The 19,519-nt window shown below is 40.0% G+C and overlaps 1 protein-coding gene across 3 annotated transcripts in view; it reads right to left on the reverse strand.

The window, feature by feature from the left end:
• Positions 1-19,519, reverse strand: part of PARP1 (poly(ADP-ribose) polymerase 1) — a 46,739-nt gene that overhangs the window by 15,905 nt on the left and 11,315 nt on the right. For all 3 annotated transcript variants that reach the window (XM_074222823.1, XM_074222826.1, XM_074222824.1), the window contains exons 4-11: positions 16,062-16,276; positions 13,468-13,564; positions 11,542-11,658; positions 8,507-8,683; positions 4,652-4,796; positions 3,133-3,273; positions 1,135-1,374; positions 205-273 (exon numbers count right to left, since the gene is read on the reverse strand). In XM_074222823.1, the coding sequence (XP_074078924.1) occupies positions 205-273; positions 1,135-1,374; positions 3,133-3,273; positions 4,652-4,796; positions 8,507-8,683; positions 11,542-11,658; positions 13,468-13,564; positions 16,062-16,276 (1,201 nt within the window). The remainder of the gene's footprint in view (positions 1-204; positions 274-1,134; positions 1,375-3,132; positions 3,274-4,651; positions 4,797-8,506; positions 8,684-11,541; positions 11,659-13,467; positions 13,565-16,061; positions 16,277-19,519) is intronic.

Below are 19,519 nucleotides of genomic sequence, written 5' to 3' on the forward strand. Positions count from 1 at the left end.
AAATCCAATTACACCAATTTACAATTCACTCTATCCTATGGGCTTAATCCTAAGGGATGGAAGGAGGAAAGCAAAGCCAATGTTAGATAACTACATATTCACAAGAGTACCTATATCTCAGACAATCTTATTCGTTCTTCCCTTCTTCAAATACTCGCATCAAAACTCTTTAAGAATCCTTCCAGGCCCTCTAAGTTTGCTCACCAGAATCAGGATCCACAGCTGCTCCACCTTTAAGTGTTAATTTCATTTTCTTTTCTGATTTGTTGGTCCCTGAAAAGGAGACAGAAAGGTATTGAGTAAGGGGCTCCTTTAGGAAAAGATTAGTGCCTGAACCTTCCTTGACCTTATTAAAAATTAGCTGCAATCTCAGTGACAAGAAAATAAATTCCTGAGAAGGATGTGGATAAGCTGAAGAGGAGGGCAGTTAAGTGTCCAGAGGGGGCAGTTAAGTTGGAGAAGAAGACTGGATCCTGTTGTTCAGATTGGTAGAAGGCAGTGGACAGGAAAAGGCTGGAGGAAAGATGGATTGGGGGGGGGGGGGGGGGGAGGAGAGACAACAAACTTCAGGCTTGCCCTATTTGCCCCGAAAGGACAGAATCAGGAGCAATGGCCAGAGAACGTATATGACATAGAGGCAGATTCAGACCTGATGTCCCCCCTTTTTGACAATGAGAGCTATCCCAAAGTGGTGGTGAATTCTTATTCCTTGGAGTTAAAGAGGCTGGTCAACCACCTGTTGGGTATATTGGAGTGGGAATACCTTTCTGATATGGGGGAATGTATAGCTGCTAAGGAACTTCCAACTCAAAATTATGTGATGGGCTGGGTGACACTAAGCCAAGACTAAGAAAATCCTACAATTAAGTGCATAAATGGAGAAGCTAATAGATCAGGACAGTCACCATGTCACTAGACAGTAGAAGAGTCGAGCAGAAGACAGCTAGGTAGCACGGTGGACAGAACACCAGCCCTGGAGTCAGGAGAACCTAAGTTCAAATCTGGTCTCAGAAATTTAATAATTGCCTAGCTGTGTGACCTTGGGCAAGTCACTCTTAACCCCATTGCTTTAAAAAAAGTCTAGTGAAGCCAGTGCTGGGGTAGGACCCTGAGGAAATCTTTCTCTGAACTCACCTTCCTCCTCCTTGACTTGACCCTTGCTCTTCTTGGAAGAGACACCTGACTTCCCTCCTGGCTTTACTTCAACAGGCTCTTGTTTCACTTCAGCACCCCAAGAGGACAAGGTGTGCAGGGAGAGCAGTTCCTGGAGGCTCTTGCCAGAAGTAGAGATATCTTGGAGGAAATCCTCTGATACAACGCGCACATTGGCTTCTTTAACTTCTTCCATCTTCTTATTCATCTTCTCAACCTCCTCTGTTCAAATGGAGGAGGAGCTAGTTCAGATCAAAATTCAAAACCATATCTGACAAAGGTACATTACTCCAAGGAAAGGGCACGGATATTGGAATCTGAGGACCAGGTTTCAAATCCTGCCACTGACGTTTGCTACCTGTGTGGCCTTAGACAAGTCCTAATCTCCCTAGGGCTCAGTTAGGAAATTGTACAATGATGGGGGTGGTTCTTGGATCTTTTTTTTCCCCTCAATCCCTTTCTCCTGCCTATGCTCCTTTCCTTTCTTTCAATACTATTGTAACTATAGTAACACTTAAAACTATCTTTCTACTTTAACAACTTCACTTTGCATCATAAAGTATTCACTGGAACACCCAACTCTGGGCAAGATATCATATGAGGCACTGTAAATGGAGAAAAAAAAATAAAACAGTCCCTCCTCCTAAGAGATGAGACACATACACTAAAAAATGAATAATAATGTAAGACCTTGGACAATCACTTGACATCTCAAGGCCTCAGTTTCATCATCTATAAAATGAGAATTTAATAGGACAGCCTGAGTTCACTTCCAGTTTTACATTTGATTCTATAATATGTCCTAAGCATTTAACAAATTTAAACAAAAATTCAACACATACTATTAAATTAGGGTCCATGAACTTATTTTAAAAAATAGTTTAACTATATTTTAATATAATTGATTTCCTTTGTAATCTTAAGGATTGTATTTGATGTACTTAAAAAGCAGTTTTATTTACATTAAAAAAAATCAAAAAGACCCTCAAAACAGGACTGAAAGGCTTCATGAGAACACCAAAGAGAGACCCCTACTACAGAGGTCCCCAGAGAGTGAGAACTGGGACAGACGGAAAAGCTGGCTCTCCTTCATTAATCCCCTGGAATATTAGGAATGACAGGTTAGTGAATAAATTATGCTACTTTATCCTCTTCCAGCTCTTATCTGTTCTCTGCCATCTCAAAACAAAAGAGGCAAAACAATCCCCTGAAGGAGAGGTTTGGAGATTTAGATTTGCAATTTTTCACCTATCCATTTTCTGAGTCTATATCCACATCTGAAAAGATCAAAATCCTGTGCTCTTGCTTACACCTGAAGTACATCCCTTCTTTCTCCCCTCCCATCACACTGTGACTTGACCCTTTATCTATTCATACAAAATTGGCATTTTAAAGTCATACTGTATTCTTTAAGTTCAAACTTGAGATAATGCAATTCTTTGGACAAGGTAGTAAGTAAAGTACACATAGCCTGACTTCCCATATGGCCTGCATCTGGGGAAAAGAAACAAACAACTCTTTATTAAATATTTAAGGTCAAGAAATAGCAAATTCACTCACAAGGATCCACCGCCAGGCCAGCTGTCAATAACAGCACACCCAGGGAATGACACGTATGAACACCAGCCATAAGTTTTCCTTTCTGCATCCTAACCTGTGGGTCTCCATTCACCTGGGCTCACTCATTACAGTTCTATTCTTTAGGTGAAACATTAAGAGGAACCATTTCAAGGGGATAAAGTGAGGAGGTAGCAGATTCTTCTAGTCAGGAAACTTCAATTCTGTGGGGTATTTGCTTCATGTATCCTAGTCTTCACTTGTTCTCTAAAAGCAGGGCTATGGATCACTTTTTTCTGCAGATTCCAGCCCTGAGTGGTCTAGAAAGGTATTCAATAACACACAATGCTGTGGTAAAAGCTGTCCCTTCTCAAGTCCAGGGTTCCATGGGCTCTAAAAACAAGTTCATTCACACAAACTCACTTTTGGTACTGATGCAGAAAGAAGCTTTGTTGGCTGTCCCTGTCAGTTTTCCCCCAAGTTCTTCTATTGTGGCTTTCACTTCATCCTTGTTTTTAGAGAGCTTTCCCAGAGTCAGAATCTTCATGCTGGACAATGGCTTGTCTATAATGGAAAGAAATAAGACTATTAAGCAGAGATGACAACCATGATGGGGGGATGGGAGAGAAATCAGACACCTTGGAAAGAGGGGAGAATCTCACAACAAACTTGGGTGGTTAGAGCCCCAGGACACCTTTAAAAAAAAAGAACCAACCCAGCTTTGTGCAGTCCATTAACAGAACCCTTCATCAGCTAAGAATCTGGGAAATAAAGATGCTATACTGCCCAAGAAGGAAAAGTTCAAGAGCTGAGACACAGTAAGAAAACAGAGCCTGCCTGTTTAAGGAATCTGAGCTCTGAGAAGTAAGCAGAAACATGGGAAAGGGCCAGAGAGGAGCCACGGGGCTTTCAGGTTCTGCTACCTGATGTAGGCAGGGGTGGTGGTGAGAAGGGATAGAAATTACACAGGACAGAGGTATAGCAGGAGGATGAAGGGAGATGTGGTACAGACTGGCAGAGTTGTGTCTTGTTAAAGAGAGATTAGGAACTTCTAGATTGGCAACACTGGTCTCCAGGGCGAGGAAGATGGTAAAAATAAGAGCAGTTGGCACTTGTAGAGTGAATACAATTTGAAAAGAACTTTAAAAAATAATCTTACTATGGAGACAGAACCAGACCACACAGATCTGGTAACTGGTTACTGGTAAACTCCAGTAACACTGTGCTCTAATCAACCAAAGACAAACCCTGAGCAGCCAGAAGACAAAGTGGCTATTAATCTAAGAAGAACTGCCTCCAAATGACCCACCCACATGTGTTTGTGTGTCTCTGAGACCTAGATTTGTCTTCTAATCATTGCCAATGAATAACTAACTTGGCCTTGACAGCTTTTCCTTCTCCCAAAAGATTTCCTGGGGACCAGAAGACTGTCCTTGAGGAAAAGACCAAGGTAAGACAGTCAGAGGCACCTTGGGAATCAAAACTATGAAAGTCAAAGGCCTCAGGAGGCACCACAGGTTCTATAGAATCTAACAACTATTCAACAGATTGATTATACACCTCATATGTACTAGTCCATGTGCAGGATGCCGAGAGAAGAACAATCAAAGTTCCTGCCCTCATGAAACTATCTGAATGACAATAGAAGACACTTGCATGGCTTCTGATACTTCTTGGAAAGGGGGTGGGTAGGCAGAGAAGCAGCAGCAGAAAGGCCTCTATAACAGAGAGGTCCTAGAAGAACAAAGTTTCTATTAACCAAGTCAAAGGTGATTAAGACCCCCTTTACTTTGGTCAATATAAATCTTTTAGACAGCTTCCCCCCCTCAACCCACTTTAGTTTAGGAAAAAGCAATAAAGGAATTTGTAGATTGTCAAACCCAGGTTGGGTTAAACAGGAGTCACAAGAAGACCCTACCCTCCCAGATACCTAGCCACTTACCTGATGGAGCTGAGCAGTTCACAGTGGGAGGGGTGGCCACTGATGAGGGGAGTGGTTTTGAAGGTGGGGCATTAGCTTCTGGGGGGAACACTCGATCCTGTTTTTTGCACTTAAATTTTTTGAGGTATGAGATTTCTCGAAATTCCTATGGGACAAAAGTTTAAGATCAGAAACCAGCACAGCACCCTGAAAACCTTAGCACACAGAGAAAACAGCTTTTGTTGATGTTTGAAAGTCTTTTTTCTGTGGACTTTCACTTTGGAGAGCAACAAAGAACAGCAAAATTTGATGAGCAAACTTATTTCACAAAATTATTACTGTAGTCTTTAAATTTAAAAAAGTAGTCTTTGTTTAGAAAAAAACCGTAATCAATTTTACAGAACAGTGATGGGGGCAGAATCGTGCAAAGGGTTATAGTGTCAGAGAAGCTGAATTCAAATCTTGCCTGACACCTTCTGGTGACCTTTGGTACCCTAGGTAGATACCACCTAGTTCTGGCTCTGGTCACGTGACATGTTTGGAGGTCTCCATCTAAGTGACTTTTCTTGGGTTTATATCTTAAAATGTGGTGCCCAGAAATCAATACAATGTGGTCTGACCAACTCAGAGTACAGGAGGAACTGTCACCTCCCTAAGCACTTATTTTTTGTTGTTGTTTGGCATTTCAGTTGCATCAAGACTCTTTGTGATGCCATTTGGGGTTTTCTTGGCATAGACACTGGAGCAGTTTAACATTTCCTCCTCTAATTCCTTTGACATGTGAGGAAACTAAGGCAAACAGAGTATAGTGACTTATCTAGGGTCACACAAGCAGGTGTTTGAGACAGGATTTGAACTCAGGAAGACAAATCTTCTGGACTCCAAGTCCAGCACTGGATCCACTGCACTGCCTAGCTCAAGAACTTACTAATATATTATGTATTGAATGGTACATAACATATTATATATCCTAAAGCTCCAAAATTTTATCTTTGTATGTGTCCTCTCATCAAAAGACATAAACTCTCTGCACCTTTAACTAGTCTTTGCAAGCCACAGTGGTCAACTGTTCAGCACTCTTCTGGTGAGGCATCTTCCCAGTGTTGCTACTCCAGTGAGACATGTGGTAGGTTCTATTAGGGAGCTCAAGATCATCCCTTCCAGTGAGTCATTGCACTTTACTACAGGGAAGGATTTTAAAGAATCTTATTTTTTATCGTTGTTACTGCTGCTCCAGATCCATGGATTTCCAGTGATGAAACACTATTAATGTAGAATGACAACTAACCTAAAATTTATATAAAGAGATCATCATAGGAAAGTCACTTTAACTAAACCAGAACAGGGATAATAACGTCTTCAGGACCTCTCTCAAGAAGCTGTACGGATTAAATGAAAAAGCATTGTCTGAATTTACTACATTAACACAAGTTTTCTTGGTGTGAATTGTTAAGTCACCTCTCCATTCCTGCACTTGTACTATCATTTTTAAACTCAAATTTAAGACTTTACATAGACCCCTAAGTTTCATAATTTTCTTTTTGAATTTTGATTTCATCATCCTGGACATTAACTCAATAAACATGTATTACAGAGTTGATGATATTCCAGACAGTGTGCTGAGCATTAGCTACTCCTTTCATTCATATGTCAATTGAAAGAGACAGTAGCCTTGTCTGCCATATTTCAAATTGTTAGTTTCTATGACAAATACTGGAGGAGTTATTAGAAAACAGGCACATTAATGCAGTGCTGGCAGAGCTGTAAATTGGTCCAGTCATTCCGCAAAACAGCTTGGAACCATGCCCCCAAAAGTCACTAAAATGAGTGGAACAGAAAGAGGAAAAGGATGCATATATGCCTAAATATTTAGAGCAGCTCTTTTTTGTAAAGGAAATACAACAGAAACAAAAGGGATGTCCATCAACTGAGAATAGCTGAATAAATTATGGTATGGAAATATAATAGAACACTACTGTGCCATAAGAAATAACTTTGTATGAAATGGCGCTGAGTGAACAAAACCTGAAGAATAAATTTTTATGCTATCATGTGAATGAATACAAACCAGAACTCTGATCAACAGTAACCAACCATGATTCTAGATGTAGAAGCATCTTTAAAACCTTCTTTTTTAGTAATATTATTATTATTACTGTAATTTAGTAATGTTATTAAGAAATAATATTTTTTCTAAAGCCCTTTCCAGTCTCTAAGGAAATGAATGCCCCAGGAAAAGGCTGGTGATTGGTAGTCAAGATTTGAAATTTTTTTCTTAGGGAAATTGTTAAAATAATATCCAACCTTCAACACAGAAGAGATTCTCTCTAATTGCTCTCTCACAGTCCAAGAGAAATGGGAGGGTGATTACTTAACAATTCTGCAATGACAATCAACTTAACCTGCATTTTTACATATTTTGATATTTTCCTGGTTCCTATAATTGTTACATAAAATTGTGCTGTGACAGAGTAATACTGGCTGTGGTGGGGGGAGTGGGCATGGAGGAAGAGTAGAGGAACTATGGCAATTGGGGTATATCTCTTTTTTTCCTGGTAGATATGAAACCATCAGGGCAGCTAGGTGCAGTGGGTAGAACATTGACCCTGGATTCAGAAGGACCTGAGTTCAAATTGAACTTCAGACACTTAATAGCTGTGTGAATTTAGGCAAGACACTTAACCCCATTGCCTTAAATAAATAAAAAATAAAAAAAAGATACGAAACAGGCAATGCAGAATATTAATTTTTTGTTATAGAGGAGTGATGACGAACACTACTAAACACAGATGAAGAACTCAAGATGCAGAATGAGATAGATATAGGGCCACAAGGCAATCTGTTTCGCTTGACTATTCATATTTTTAAGTAGGGTTTTGTTTTTTCTCTCCCTATTTTACTCCCCAATAAGGGTAGAAGATATGAGGAAAGAAAATAAATGCTTGCCAACTAAAAAACAAAAGGAAAAGAAAAAAATGGGTGGTTTCTAAACATTCAGGAGTTAAGTAAATTTTCTACTAGTTCTACTAAATTTAAAATTTTTTTTCTTTACTTTTTAATCACCGCAGTTTAGCCTACATTATAAGTAAGACTACACAATTTAAATGGGAGCAGCTAGACGGCACAGTGAATAGAGCACTGGGCTTGAAGACATGAAGATCAGAGTTCAAATCTGACCTCAGACCCTTACTAGCTGGATGACCCTGGACAAGTCACTCAATCCATGCCTGCATAAAAACTGGAGAAGGAAATGACAAACTACTCCAGAATCTTTGCCAAGAAAATCCTAGAGACAATTGGCTCACAGAATCATGAAGAGTTGAATGTGGCTGAATGACAACAAAAGGCACTTAAATATTCTTAAAGAAAGGTTTTGGAGGCAAACACAAAATGTTTCATACAGAGTCAAGGAGAATTTTAGGATTCTACAAAAATGAGTCTGGGATTCATTTAGCTGGAAAGCTTGTGGAAAATAGCTTTACCAGTTTTAAAAGATTGAAAAATTGTTACCTAAGCTTGGCTCCTGAATACAAAAAGACCAATTCTTCCCTTCTTTGAAGAGATAGGAGACTACTGAAGTTTAAAATGACATTAAGACATTGGGGAGCACACTCTGTAGTATCAGATGTGGTGGATATGAGGTTAGTTTTGCTGAATTGATTTTTTTCTCTATGACTTATTCTAGGAAAAGCCAGGGGAGGGATATACTGGAAATAAAGGTGATGTAAAAAATGACCCATTTTGTTTTTAAGAAGAGAGTCATGATTGCTCACACAGAAGACACTTTGAATCTGTGTGGTGGCCTCAATACCAACACCTGACAGTCCTCTCCAATAGACCAAATCCAACCTTCAAATGCTAAGTTTGCCCACTTACTTTGGGGATGACCCACTCCTTCCGGGTGGGAGTCTGGGTCTTGGCAACACACTTGGTCCAGGCAGTGATGTCTCCAGTGCAATAGTATGCATCACTCTTGAAGACAAACTGTCCCTTGCACTCCTCACAGGGAAGCAGAGCTCCAAAAGCCATTCCGTCAGCTACTCTGTCCAATATCTTCAGGAAAAAAAAAATGGAACCCAAACACATCAGAGAACTATGAAGGAGTTGAGAATTTAGGAAAAAAAAACCACTTGTCTAGTCTTGAGTTGGAAAAATCTGACAATAAGTATTTATTATGTACCTTTTAATAATAAGCATTAAGGATCTAAGACAAAAAAGGAAACAGTCTCTGCCTCAAGGAACTTCTATTTTATGGGGAGACACCACATAAACACAAACATACCAAATTAACACAATGTATACTTTTTACAAGGGCACCAAAGGCTGAGGGAACCAGAAGAGGCTTCATAGAGAAAGCGAAGCTTCAACTGAGTTTTAAAGTAACCATGGGATCCTAAGTGATACAGTTGAATGGGGAATGTATTCCAAACAGGAGCAGGTCAGGGAAAAAGAAAACAAGTGGGAAGAGTTTGCATGGACTAGTGTAGGAGGGAGAATAACATCGAATAAAGTAGGAAAGAAAGATTGGGACCGTATTCTGAAAGGCTTTAAAGTATGTCTGTCCAACCTTTTAGTTCTTCTGGGTCGCATCACCCAACAAAACCTTGTCAAGGATTGCAGAGAGAATTTAATATTTACTAATGACTATAATGTAACCCACATTGTCAATGAATATAATAATGCTTCATGCACAGGTCACGGGCTGGACACACTTGTTTTAAAGGCTGAACCCGAGTCCAGTCTCTCTTTGATTCTAGAGGCAACAGAGAGTCATTGGAATTTGTTGAGCAGAGGGAGTCACCTGCTCTTCCAGAAAAATCCCACTGATGGGGAAAGCCAATTAGGAGGCTCCCGCCCAACAGGTGATTAAGGACTTGAATAGAGTGATCATTGTGAGTAAAGTGCAGGGAAAGAGGAAAGAACAAACAGCCACAGATGTGGTCCTTCTATCCAAATATTGATATATATTATGGATTCTTATGTATACACATGCATCACCACATATTCATCTAGCATTGATATTTTCTGATTCTTCCATTAGTCAAGTTTTGGGGTACTTAGGTACAGTCCCTTAAATTGCTTTAGTAAGTAACAGAGAGGTCTGTTAGTGGGATCTTGCCAAAGTATCAAATCACTGAATACATTGCTGGTACTACCTTATTCCCACAGCAAATGAAAACATAGGGTCAGGTTCTATTTTGTGAAAGGGCAATGCTATATATATGCAATTCTGTCCTTAACTCCTACACAAGTGCATGAAGAACCCCGAGTAACATTTCTGAAGGTCAAAGTGGTTTGTTAAGATAAAAAATGGTACTACCTCACACCTCTCAGACAGACCAATATGATGAGAAAGGACAACAATCAACATTCGAAGTGATGTGGGAAATCTGAGACTCTAACACATTGTTGGTGGAGATGTGAACTCATCCAACCTTTCTGGAGAGAAATTTGGAATTATGCCCAAAGGGCAACAAAAATGTGACTACCCTTTGATTCAGTAATACCACTACTGGGTCTATACCCTGAAGAGATGATGAAAAAGGGCAAAAACATCACTTGTACAAAAGTAGTCATAGCAGCCCTGTTTGTGGTGGCAAAGAAATGGAAATTAAATGAATGTCCTTCAATTGGAGAATGGCTTGGCAAACTGTGGTATATGTATGTCATGGAACACTATTGTTCTATTAGAAACCAGGAGGGACAGGATCTCAGGGAAGCCCGGAGGGATTTGCATGAACTGATGCTGAGTGAGATGAGCAGAACCAGAAAAACACTGTACAACCTAACAGCAACATGGGAGTGATGATCAACCTTGATGGACTTGCCCATTCCATCAGTGCAACAATCAGGGACAATTCTGGGCTGTATCCAGAGAAAGAACTGTGGAGTTTAAACAAAGACCAAAGACTATTAGCCTTAATTTAGGGAAAAAAACCCCCACCATTCTCTTATTATGTAATTTTGCTATCTCTTATACTTTATTTTTCTGCATTAAGGATATGATTTCTCTCTCAACACATTCTCATCACATTCAACTTGGATCGATGTATACCATGGAAACAAACAGACTAACAGACTGCCTTCTGTGGGGAGTGGGGGGGGGGGGGGAGGAAAGGAAGCAAGATTAGGGGGGAAATTGTAAAACTCAAAATAAAAAAAAAAAAAGACAAGAACTAGACCCCGCTATATTTCTCTGAGATACCCTGAGTAAGAATAGCAGCTTCATTCTCAGTCCAACTTGGGAACTTTTAAGATATTCTATGGTATAGATCAGGGGTGTCACACCTAGTCAGCCAGCAAAACTCCCAAACTAGTTGAAAATGCAATTGGGAAACGTAACAAAATAAAGATACAATTAAATATAGATGATGTTCATTTATATTTTCTAAATCAATACACAAGTGATTCCTTTCTATTTCAGTCTGACATCACTAGTGCAGATAGCTGAGTCATAGTGCTTAAAAAAAAAATCAATGAAAAGAATCCAATACAAAGTTGGGTGATAACACGTAGATTTCAACAAAGGTAGACTCTAAACTCCTTACTCCAGGGAGTTTAATTTTATGTTCCAATCCCTAGTGGAATGTCTGGACTCAACAAATGCTTGTGTTGAAAAGTGAATAAAGGTATCAATTAGAAAGGAGCCTAAGGGCAGGGTACCAGCTTTACTGGGGAGGCTAAGGAGCTCTGAGCTGAAGCAGAACTGAGGTTTGATGGGGATCAGCAAGCACCCAGAGCCCACAGAAAGGGTAGGAGTAGAGAACCAATGCAGCCAAAGCTTTCATGATAATCAGTATTAGGCCTGAATTGGTGAAGAATGGCTGCACTTTGAGCTGGGGTAAGAGGAGACCTAATCTCAAAATCATGTAAAAATCACCCCCCACCCCATCCCCCTGCTGCCTACTTACTGCAGAGTCACCAGAAGGCACTTCCTGCTTGTTGGCTATTAGCAGCTCTTTTAGGTCATTGGTAGAACAGACTTTCTTCAGTTCATCTTTGATGCTCCAGATGAGCTCCGTTTGTATCTGTAGAAGAGAAGGCAGCTCAAAGACCTGGCTCTTGCTATCCCTGAGGGTCTAGTCCTGGATTCTATTCAGTGATCTCCCTTTTGGAGGTAGCCAAATTCTAGCCTTGGGGGCCAACTCCTGCTGAGGCTTCAACTGATTGATAACTGAGGGGTGAAGGGGAGTAAGGGAAAGACCAAGAACCCATGATTTTGTTAGCTGTGAATAAAAGTACTTTTTCTGAAAGCTGTTAGTCTTGTGAAGGGGACACACCCTTGGGTTTGCACTAGGTTTAAGAGGTATTAAGACTACAAAAGAGTTCTAATTCATCTTTCTTAGACAATTGTCCTCCCTTCCCCTAAAAAGACTCTAATTCAATCATCCTCCAAATAATCTCAGGAAGAAGATCCCACCCTTCTTATCAGTGATTATTTTGATGACCTCTCTTTCAAAATTCCATCTTTTGTGAAGCATGACCACCAGAATTATAGAAGGCATATTGTAAACCAGAGGTATTTTAGGGCTGAGAAAATTGAGGCAAAGAAATTAAGTGATTTGCCTAGGATCCCAGCTAGAAACTGTCTGAATCTGAATTTTTTAAAAAAAGTATAATTCTTTTTTAAAACATTTTTTATTTATTTAAGGCAATGGGCTAAGTGACTTGGCCAAGGTCACACAGCTAGACAATTATTAAGTGTCTTGAGGTAGGATTTGAAATCAGGTACTCCTGATTTCAGAGCCAGTGCTCTATGAACTACACCACCTAGCTGGCCCTGAATCTGAATTTGAACACAGGTCCAGTGCTCTACCACTGTGTCACCCAGGTGCTTCCTTATGTTAAAAAAAGTTAACATGTAGCCAGAGGGTATGGTTTAAGGATTACTGGAGACAACTTGTAAATAACCAGGAGTACAAGACCTATGGAGTTCATAGATGATCTCAGAGCATTTATCTGGGTGGAACAGGAAAGGCCTTCTGCATAATTCATAAGCAATTTCTCCCTCCAATACCCAGAAGAATCTCCAAAGTCATTAAGTTAAGAAAAAGCAAACTAGGGCACCTAGGTGGCACAGTAGATAGAGCACCGGCCCTGGAGTCAGGAGTACCTGAATTCAAATCTGGCCTCAGACACTTAATAATTATCCTAGCTGTGTTGCCTTGGGTAAGCCACTTAACCCCATTACCTTGCAAAAAAAAAAGAAAGAAAAAGCAAACTAATATAAAAAACTCAGCATAAAAGTCAGTCTGCACTGCTGGCCAACTGAAGGGTTCAACTTAGACAAAATTAAAAAAAAATTTTTTTAGAGGATGTGTACATTAAGTTTTTCATTATTATGGAACTGGCTAAAGTCAGAGAAAACATGACTTCAATTAGGACTTGAACACCAAAACCAGGAGATTAAATAAGTATTCATTTTCCTCTAGCAAAAGACCAGCAACCAAAATGACATTCTGGAATTTAGCATTGCTGTGTCCACATCACACATTTAATTCTTCTGATTTTCTTAAAATACTGTGGCAGACAGAGAATTTAAAAAATGGAACATGGTGGCCGGTTGAGGTCCAATAACAATGATTAGCTTTCTTTTGCAGTTCCCAATTTCTCTTCCTCCTCAAATGTCTCACCATGAAAGGCCCTTACGTGGTGAAGTTTATTTCCCCTGTGGGCAGGGGTGTTTGGTCCACTAACAGATCTAGACTAAGTCAAATGGACTTTTCTTCTCCCTGGAAGGTTTTCCCAAAAAAGAAAAGGAGGGTCAGATGGAAAACTGCCACTCACACTGCTTAGGGACAATAAAGGAGGGAGGCATGCACTAAAAATGTGCTAACCTTGAAGAGTTTCTCCTGTTTTGTTTCTTTGTCCTTGTCCTTCTTGGCTTTCTTCTTGGCTACGTCATCTCCATCTACCTCGTCTCCTTTCCTCTTCCTGAAAGAGACATGGGCACATAAGCAGAGAATTTTTGACAGCATTCCCTTTCCTTTTTGAAAGGGAAACAGATCCTTGGGAGACAAAATGCCAGCTCACATGACTGTAGTGGCCCACAACTCATTCCAGATAACATCTGGACCACCTCCTTCTGTTGGGATTGGGTGGGGGTAGAGTGAAGTGAAGTGGAGATGGTTAAGAATATATTAGACTTGGAGTTGGAAAAATCTGGGTTTAAGTCTCAGTCCAGACAATAGATGTGAGAAGATCACTTAAATCTCAGTTTCCTAATATAAAAGGGGAAACAATAACACTTGCAGCACTTCTCTAAAAATGCTGTTGTCAAATCATGACTAACAGTGCTGTTTAATCCCATCACCGTTCCTTGCCAAACCAAGTTTTAAATTAAAATAGAGACGCATTTTCTTTTAGTATTTTTAGCTGTCCAGAGAAGAAAGTCAGAATTTGCAATAGAGTAAATAACTCATAGTGCTGCATCAGTGATGTCATGATTGGCAAGTAAAATTGAGCTCAAAAAATTGTTGACCAAGAAAGAGGAGAGTGCCAGGCAATTACAGCTGGCAAGGCTGGGCCAAGCATTATCATGATGTCACTCACCCCACAGATGACAATGATCCAAAGACTGAGGGGAAAGGAGAGCAAGGAGGAAAAGAACCTGGTTAAGTTTGGTGAAAACACCATGTGGTTCTTGGCACAGAGGGAGTTAGGATTGACCCCCAGACCATCTACAGAGAAAAGGAAGGGCCAAGAGTCAGGGTCCTTTCACCCTATCCACATGACCACAGGGCCAAAGAGTCAGAAGCTGCAAATGCCACCCCAGAAGGAGCAAAGGATAGGTGCTACAGTGCTGTAAGTGTTCAAATCCTAGCTGTCATTTACTGCTATGTGACCAGAAGCCAATTATTCCTCATCTCTTAGGTTCAGGTTCCTCATCCACAAAATGGGTGGAAGTAAAGGATTATTAAGTTTCTTTCCAGATTTAGATCTATGACACTGTGCAAAACACACATGGAAGGTGAGGGATGGGAATAACACCAATCTGGCTTTCAACATTCTGAAGTGACACCAGCAGTATAATCTCTGAACACAACAGGAATCACAGAGGCCAAAAACATATATCAATTCTATATTTATGCTATTTTACAAAAGATGTTTAAAAAAACCCCTCTTTTCTAAGAAGTGATGATGCCCGGAGATAAAGATTTATGTGTCTGATTTTATGATACACAAATTTCATCAGTGTACAGTATACACTACATACAACTTAGGAAGTCAGTTTTGTCCTTTAAATTCAGTAGTAAATAGAAGCTTCCTTTTTTGATGACATTCATGGAAATGGGAGGAGGGAGAATGATAGTTGGCCAATAGTGAAACTGAGGCCAGAATCCAGGTATTATCTCCTAGATGGGGGTGTACTCTGTTGAATCAAGCAGGTAGAAACAAGGACAGAGATAATTTACAATACTCTATAATAATATTGTACTGGCACAATATTAAAGCACAGTTGGGTATCTTCCTTGTTCTGACAAGGAAACTGTTGACACTCTTATCAGTTTAGACTGAAAAATCAGCAAGTATGTTTACCACCCTGCCTTGTTTCAGTTCTCTGCACCTATGTCTTCTCTCCCTATTATGGATTAAGTTACTTGACAGCTGAGTCTATGATTGGCTATCTCTATCTGTATAAGAAGTGGCTGGCTGGCACAACTTGTCCATAAGAAGTGTTCAAAATAAAAATAAAAAATTAGTGAATGAAATGGCTCTGGTTTTGCAAAAATGTCACCTTCTTCTGAATCTCCTTATTTTTGTAAAGGGTACATACTATCATCCTTCCAGTTACCCAAGTTAACAGTCTCAGAGTCACCTTCAGATACTCACTCTTCCTCATCTTACCACATCTTGACACTACTCTTTCAAAGACAAGTCTCATGTGAACCCTTTTCTCCCTGCTTACATGATCTCCAGCCCAAATCCATGCCTTCATCACTTCTTGCTGGCTCCTGCCACAATGTCCTGACTGGTCCTCCTTCTCACCAATGCCACCCAAGTGATTTGTCACTATCATGCTTAATAAAACCCTGTGATTTCAACAACCTCTGGATCAAGCACCAACTCATTTGCATAGTATTTAATGTCCTTCCTAATCTAAGCCTGTCTCTTGAACCTCTTCAGGCCTAACACAGGGCCTGGCACATAAGAATCAATGAATTAAATGTTTATCAGTCAATTGGTTGATTGCTGAAAGTTCCTTAAGTAAAGAATACCTATTAAACAAGATGTGGAAAAAGGGAGAAGAAACACTTTCCAATATGCTTTGCACAGCTTCATTTTCCCTGGCTCTGCTTCTGACTTTCGGACTTCTGAGCCAGGTCTCAGCTACTATCACTGGTCTCTACAAACTCAGGCAACCTCCCCAACTACAAAAGCCCAGGCTGATGCAGTGTCCAGGGTTCCCCAAAGCCCTTCCCTCACCCACCCTTCGGTCTTGACTGCAGGGAGCTGTTTCTTGAGGGTCTCCTTGTCTTCTGGTTGCAGGATACCAAATCCTTTGAACTGGCTAGCACTGTACTGAGGCAGGAATCCCAGCTCTTCCCGGCATTTGACAAAGCAAGCTGGGTGGTACCAGCGGTCAATCATACCCAGTTGTGGCTTCTCTGGATCAATCATTTTCTTGGACAACCGAACTTGACCCTGTGAATGAAGACCAGAAGTGGGAGACAGACATAACTTGGAAAAACAACCTTACAGGGGACCCAAATGATGCCCCCCCCTCCCGAGACTGCCAGGAGACAGTAAGGAAAAACAACTTCTAAATTCAATGAATCTCATTTCTTCCCTAATAACTCTCAGGGTAAATGGACTCAAGATTCAGGTTCAGGGCTGGAAAAGGACCTTGACTATCATTTAAACCAGAAAGGCCAAACTTGACTGTAGTTACAATACTCTCCAGGCTGCCCAAACTTAATTAGAAAATATTTAACAAAATAAGTAAAAATCTCACAGATAGCACACACCATGAAAAACTATAGCACTGTACTTTTAAAACTGTTTGACTCCTTGCCTTAGGAGAAATTTGTCATCTTATAAAGAAGGTTGTGATTTGTTAATAACAGTGGATTGGAAATCTTAGAGAAAGTCATATACAGCATGCTTTATTTGCAAGAAAAAAGCACATATAAAGTATTAATTAGGCTATTTTTTAAGCATGAAAATAAGTGTGTGTGTGTGTGTATGTGTGTGTGTGTGCATATACACACACACACACACACGTACATATAGAGAGAAAGAGAACCCTGTTGGCAAGGATGTTTCTATTTGAGTTTGATACCACTGCTCTAAATCAGATTAAGAAAAATGAGGTGGGGCGGCTAGGTGGTGCAGTGGATAGAGCACAGGCCCTGGAGTCAAGGGGTACCTGAGTTCAAATCCGACCTCAGACACTTAATTACCTAGCTGTGTGGGCCCTAGGCAAGACACTTAACCCCATTTGCCTTGCAAAAACTAAAAACTAAAAAAAGAAAAATGAGGTCTTATTACTCAAGTATATGGAAGAGCCAGTCCCATCTCCAAATTCAGAGTTCTTTCTACTTCATTGAGTTGTATCCCTCACAGTATTATTCAACAGAATACAAATGGTCTTGCAATATTTATGGTTATGGAATTTATTCCATGGACTTAGTACTTAGTTTAAGAAAAAGATATTAATGAGAAACAAGTTTCCAAAATATTGGCATCAAGCTCATCTAAGTCCAGAAAACACCTTAAGGTCATCTAAGCAGCACACACCTAGAAGTTACTTGAAGGTTTCTGTTCTAAGAGGTCACCTATGAGTCCTCTGGCTTTATGGACACACTAAAAATGAATCAGGGTTTGTAAAAGGTGATCATGACATAGGGTGAAATGTAAAGATAACCCCCCCCAGGGTACTTTCATAATTTTCTGGACTAGTTTCATGATTTTAACTGTATTAAGGAACCTTTGGAGAATAAAATCTGCCCAGTGAAGCAGACAGGCACCTGTTCTGATATATTTAAATGTAGAGAGTTCTTAGGTCAACCAGTAAGTGTCTCTCAGAGGTAGCACTTGAACCCAGGTGATCCAATGTGGAGGTCAACTTCTCTGTTTCCCTAGGGTTTAATGCTAATAGCTAACATTTATCTAGATCTCAAAGATGATGAAGTGCTTAACCAATTTGAGTATCACAACTACCCAGCTGGGTGTGACAGGTATTATTGTCATCTTAGAGGTGACAAGGCTGAAGGTCTGAAAGGTCAACATGTACCTGGTCTTAAGTACCAGGACTGACACACACAGAGTTCACTGCAGTGAGCCCTGGGAACACAGACTATCTTAATATTCTTGGAGGGCACTTAATTTCAGAAAAATAATGAATACAATATTTATATACATTTTAGAATTAATCAAAGTGCTTTAGATGTTCTGTAAAGAGATTTGTGATTTTCATATTAATCAATATATGTGCAAAGATTATACCAATAATTTCTCAGAATTACCACTTTCCCAGCAGATTCTGACTTCAAAGTGAAGAGATTCAGTGCAAATTAAAGTTATCAATCATCCTGACAATCCCAATACTCTCTGGCACCTTAAGTGAAGGGAATGGAAGACTGTAAAACTTGTTCTCATCACAGAACTCTGGTTCTATACCCCAAAAAGTTAACAATCCCCCAGATTTGAAACAATCAAATCTGGACTTGAGATACACTAGTGGGCATACTGTGAGAAACTGCTCAAGCCTTGGAAACAACTATGTTGTAAAATCTATCTTCCCCCACTCATGAACACCCACCCCTGTCTTTCTCGCACCATAAAGAACTTCCCTTTTCAGAACTACAGATATGCAAACTACATTCCTCCAAGATGCTCCAAGATGTAAGAGCACTCCCCAAGCACCACCTACCATAGAGGGGTATATAACAGGAATCACTGCCCCTTTGAGCTCTCTTGCTTCTTCCAACCTCCTATCCAGAAGGATGGGGCTTATTATGACTCGTTCTTAATCCATGTGGAGCACCATGGGCCCCACCATGTGGCCTGGTTAAATCAAGCCCACAGCTGCCTGCCCTCTCCTCTCTCTTTTGACTTCCAGGCAGCTGGCCTGGCAAGATTAATTAGCAATCCACGTAGCTATTCTTTAATCTCTTTTAATTTTTTCTATTACTTTCTTTTGTGTTGTAACTTCATTTAATAAATATTTTCTTTTTTACACCTATTTTCCCAGTTCAAATTAGTGATTCATCACAAGGGGAATACCAAACACATAGCAACAGATTAATGATGAGGTTGGTGAAGAATGCTACCCCGCTCCTGCCAGAGATGGACTCAAGATGCAGAATGAGACATACAAGTCTGGAAATGAATAAAGGGGAAATTTGTTTGCCTGACTATGGTGTTGTTTGTCTTTTTTAAATGGGATGGAGTAGAAGGAACTTTTGTAATGGGGAGGAGGAAGATAAAACCATCTCAAGAAGTTTCAATCATCTCCTTCTGCCTGAAGAGAAAAGCCCAACATTTCCATAAACCAAAGAAAGGTTCTGCCTGCCTTGGCTTTCTCAATCTATAAGAGACAATTATTTATTGGGAGCCAAGAAGATGGAGTGGTAGACATTTGGAACTGAGAACAGAAAAGTTTAATACCCAATTCTAATCTTGATCATGTGCTTTAATATGCAAAATGTCTTCAGTTCTGAGAAGTCTCTAAAAGGGAGTTGGGAATTGTTTTCTGCCAAGGGTCATTTGGATATTTATAACATCATTTGCGAGGTACATTTGGTCAAACGTTTAATTAATTCATTCCAGCTAGATTTATTGAATTTAAACTACCACCTGCAGTTGCCTTGGCAGTGCCACACCAATACGTACCAGAGGCTCCCCATCGCTGCCCTAGGTTAACTAAACTTCACATTTCTATAG

This window comes from Macrotis lagotis, chromosome 2 (genome assembly GCF_037893015.1).
Source record: "Macrotis lagotis isolate mMagLag1 chromosome 2, bilby.v1.9.chrom.fasta, whole genome shotgun sequence".
Taxonomy (NCBI): domain Eukaryota; kingdom Metazoa; phylum Chordata; class Mammalia; order Peramelemorphia; family Peramelidae; genus Macrotis; species Macrotis lagotis.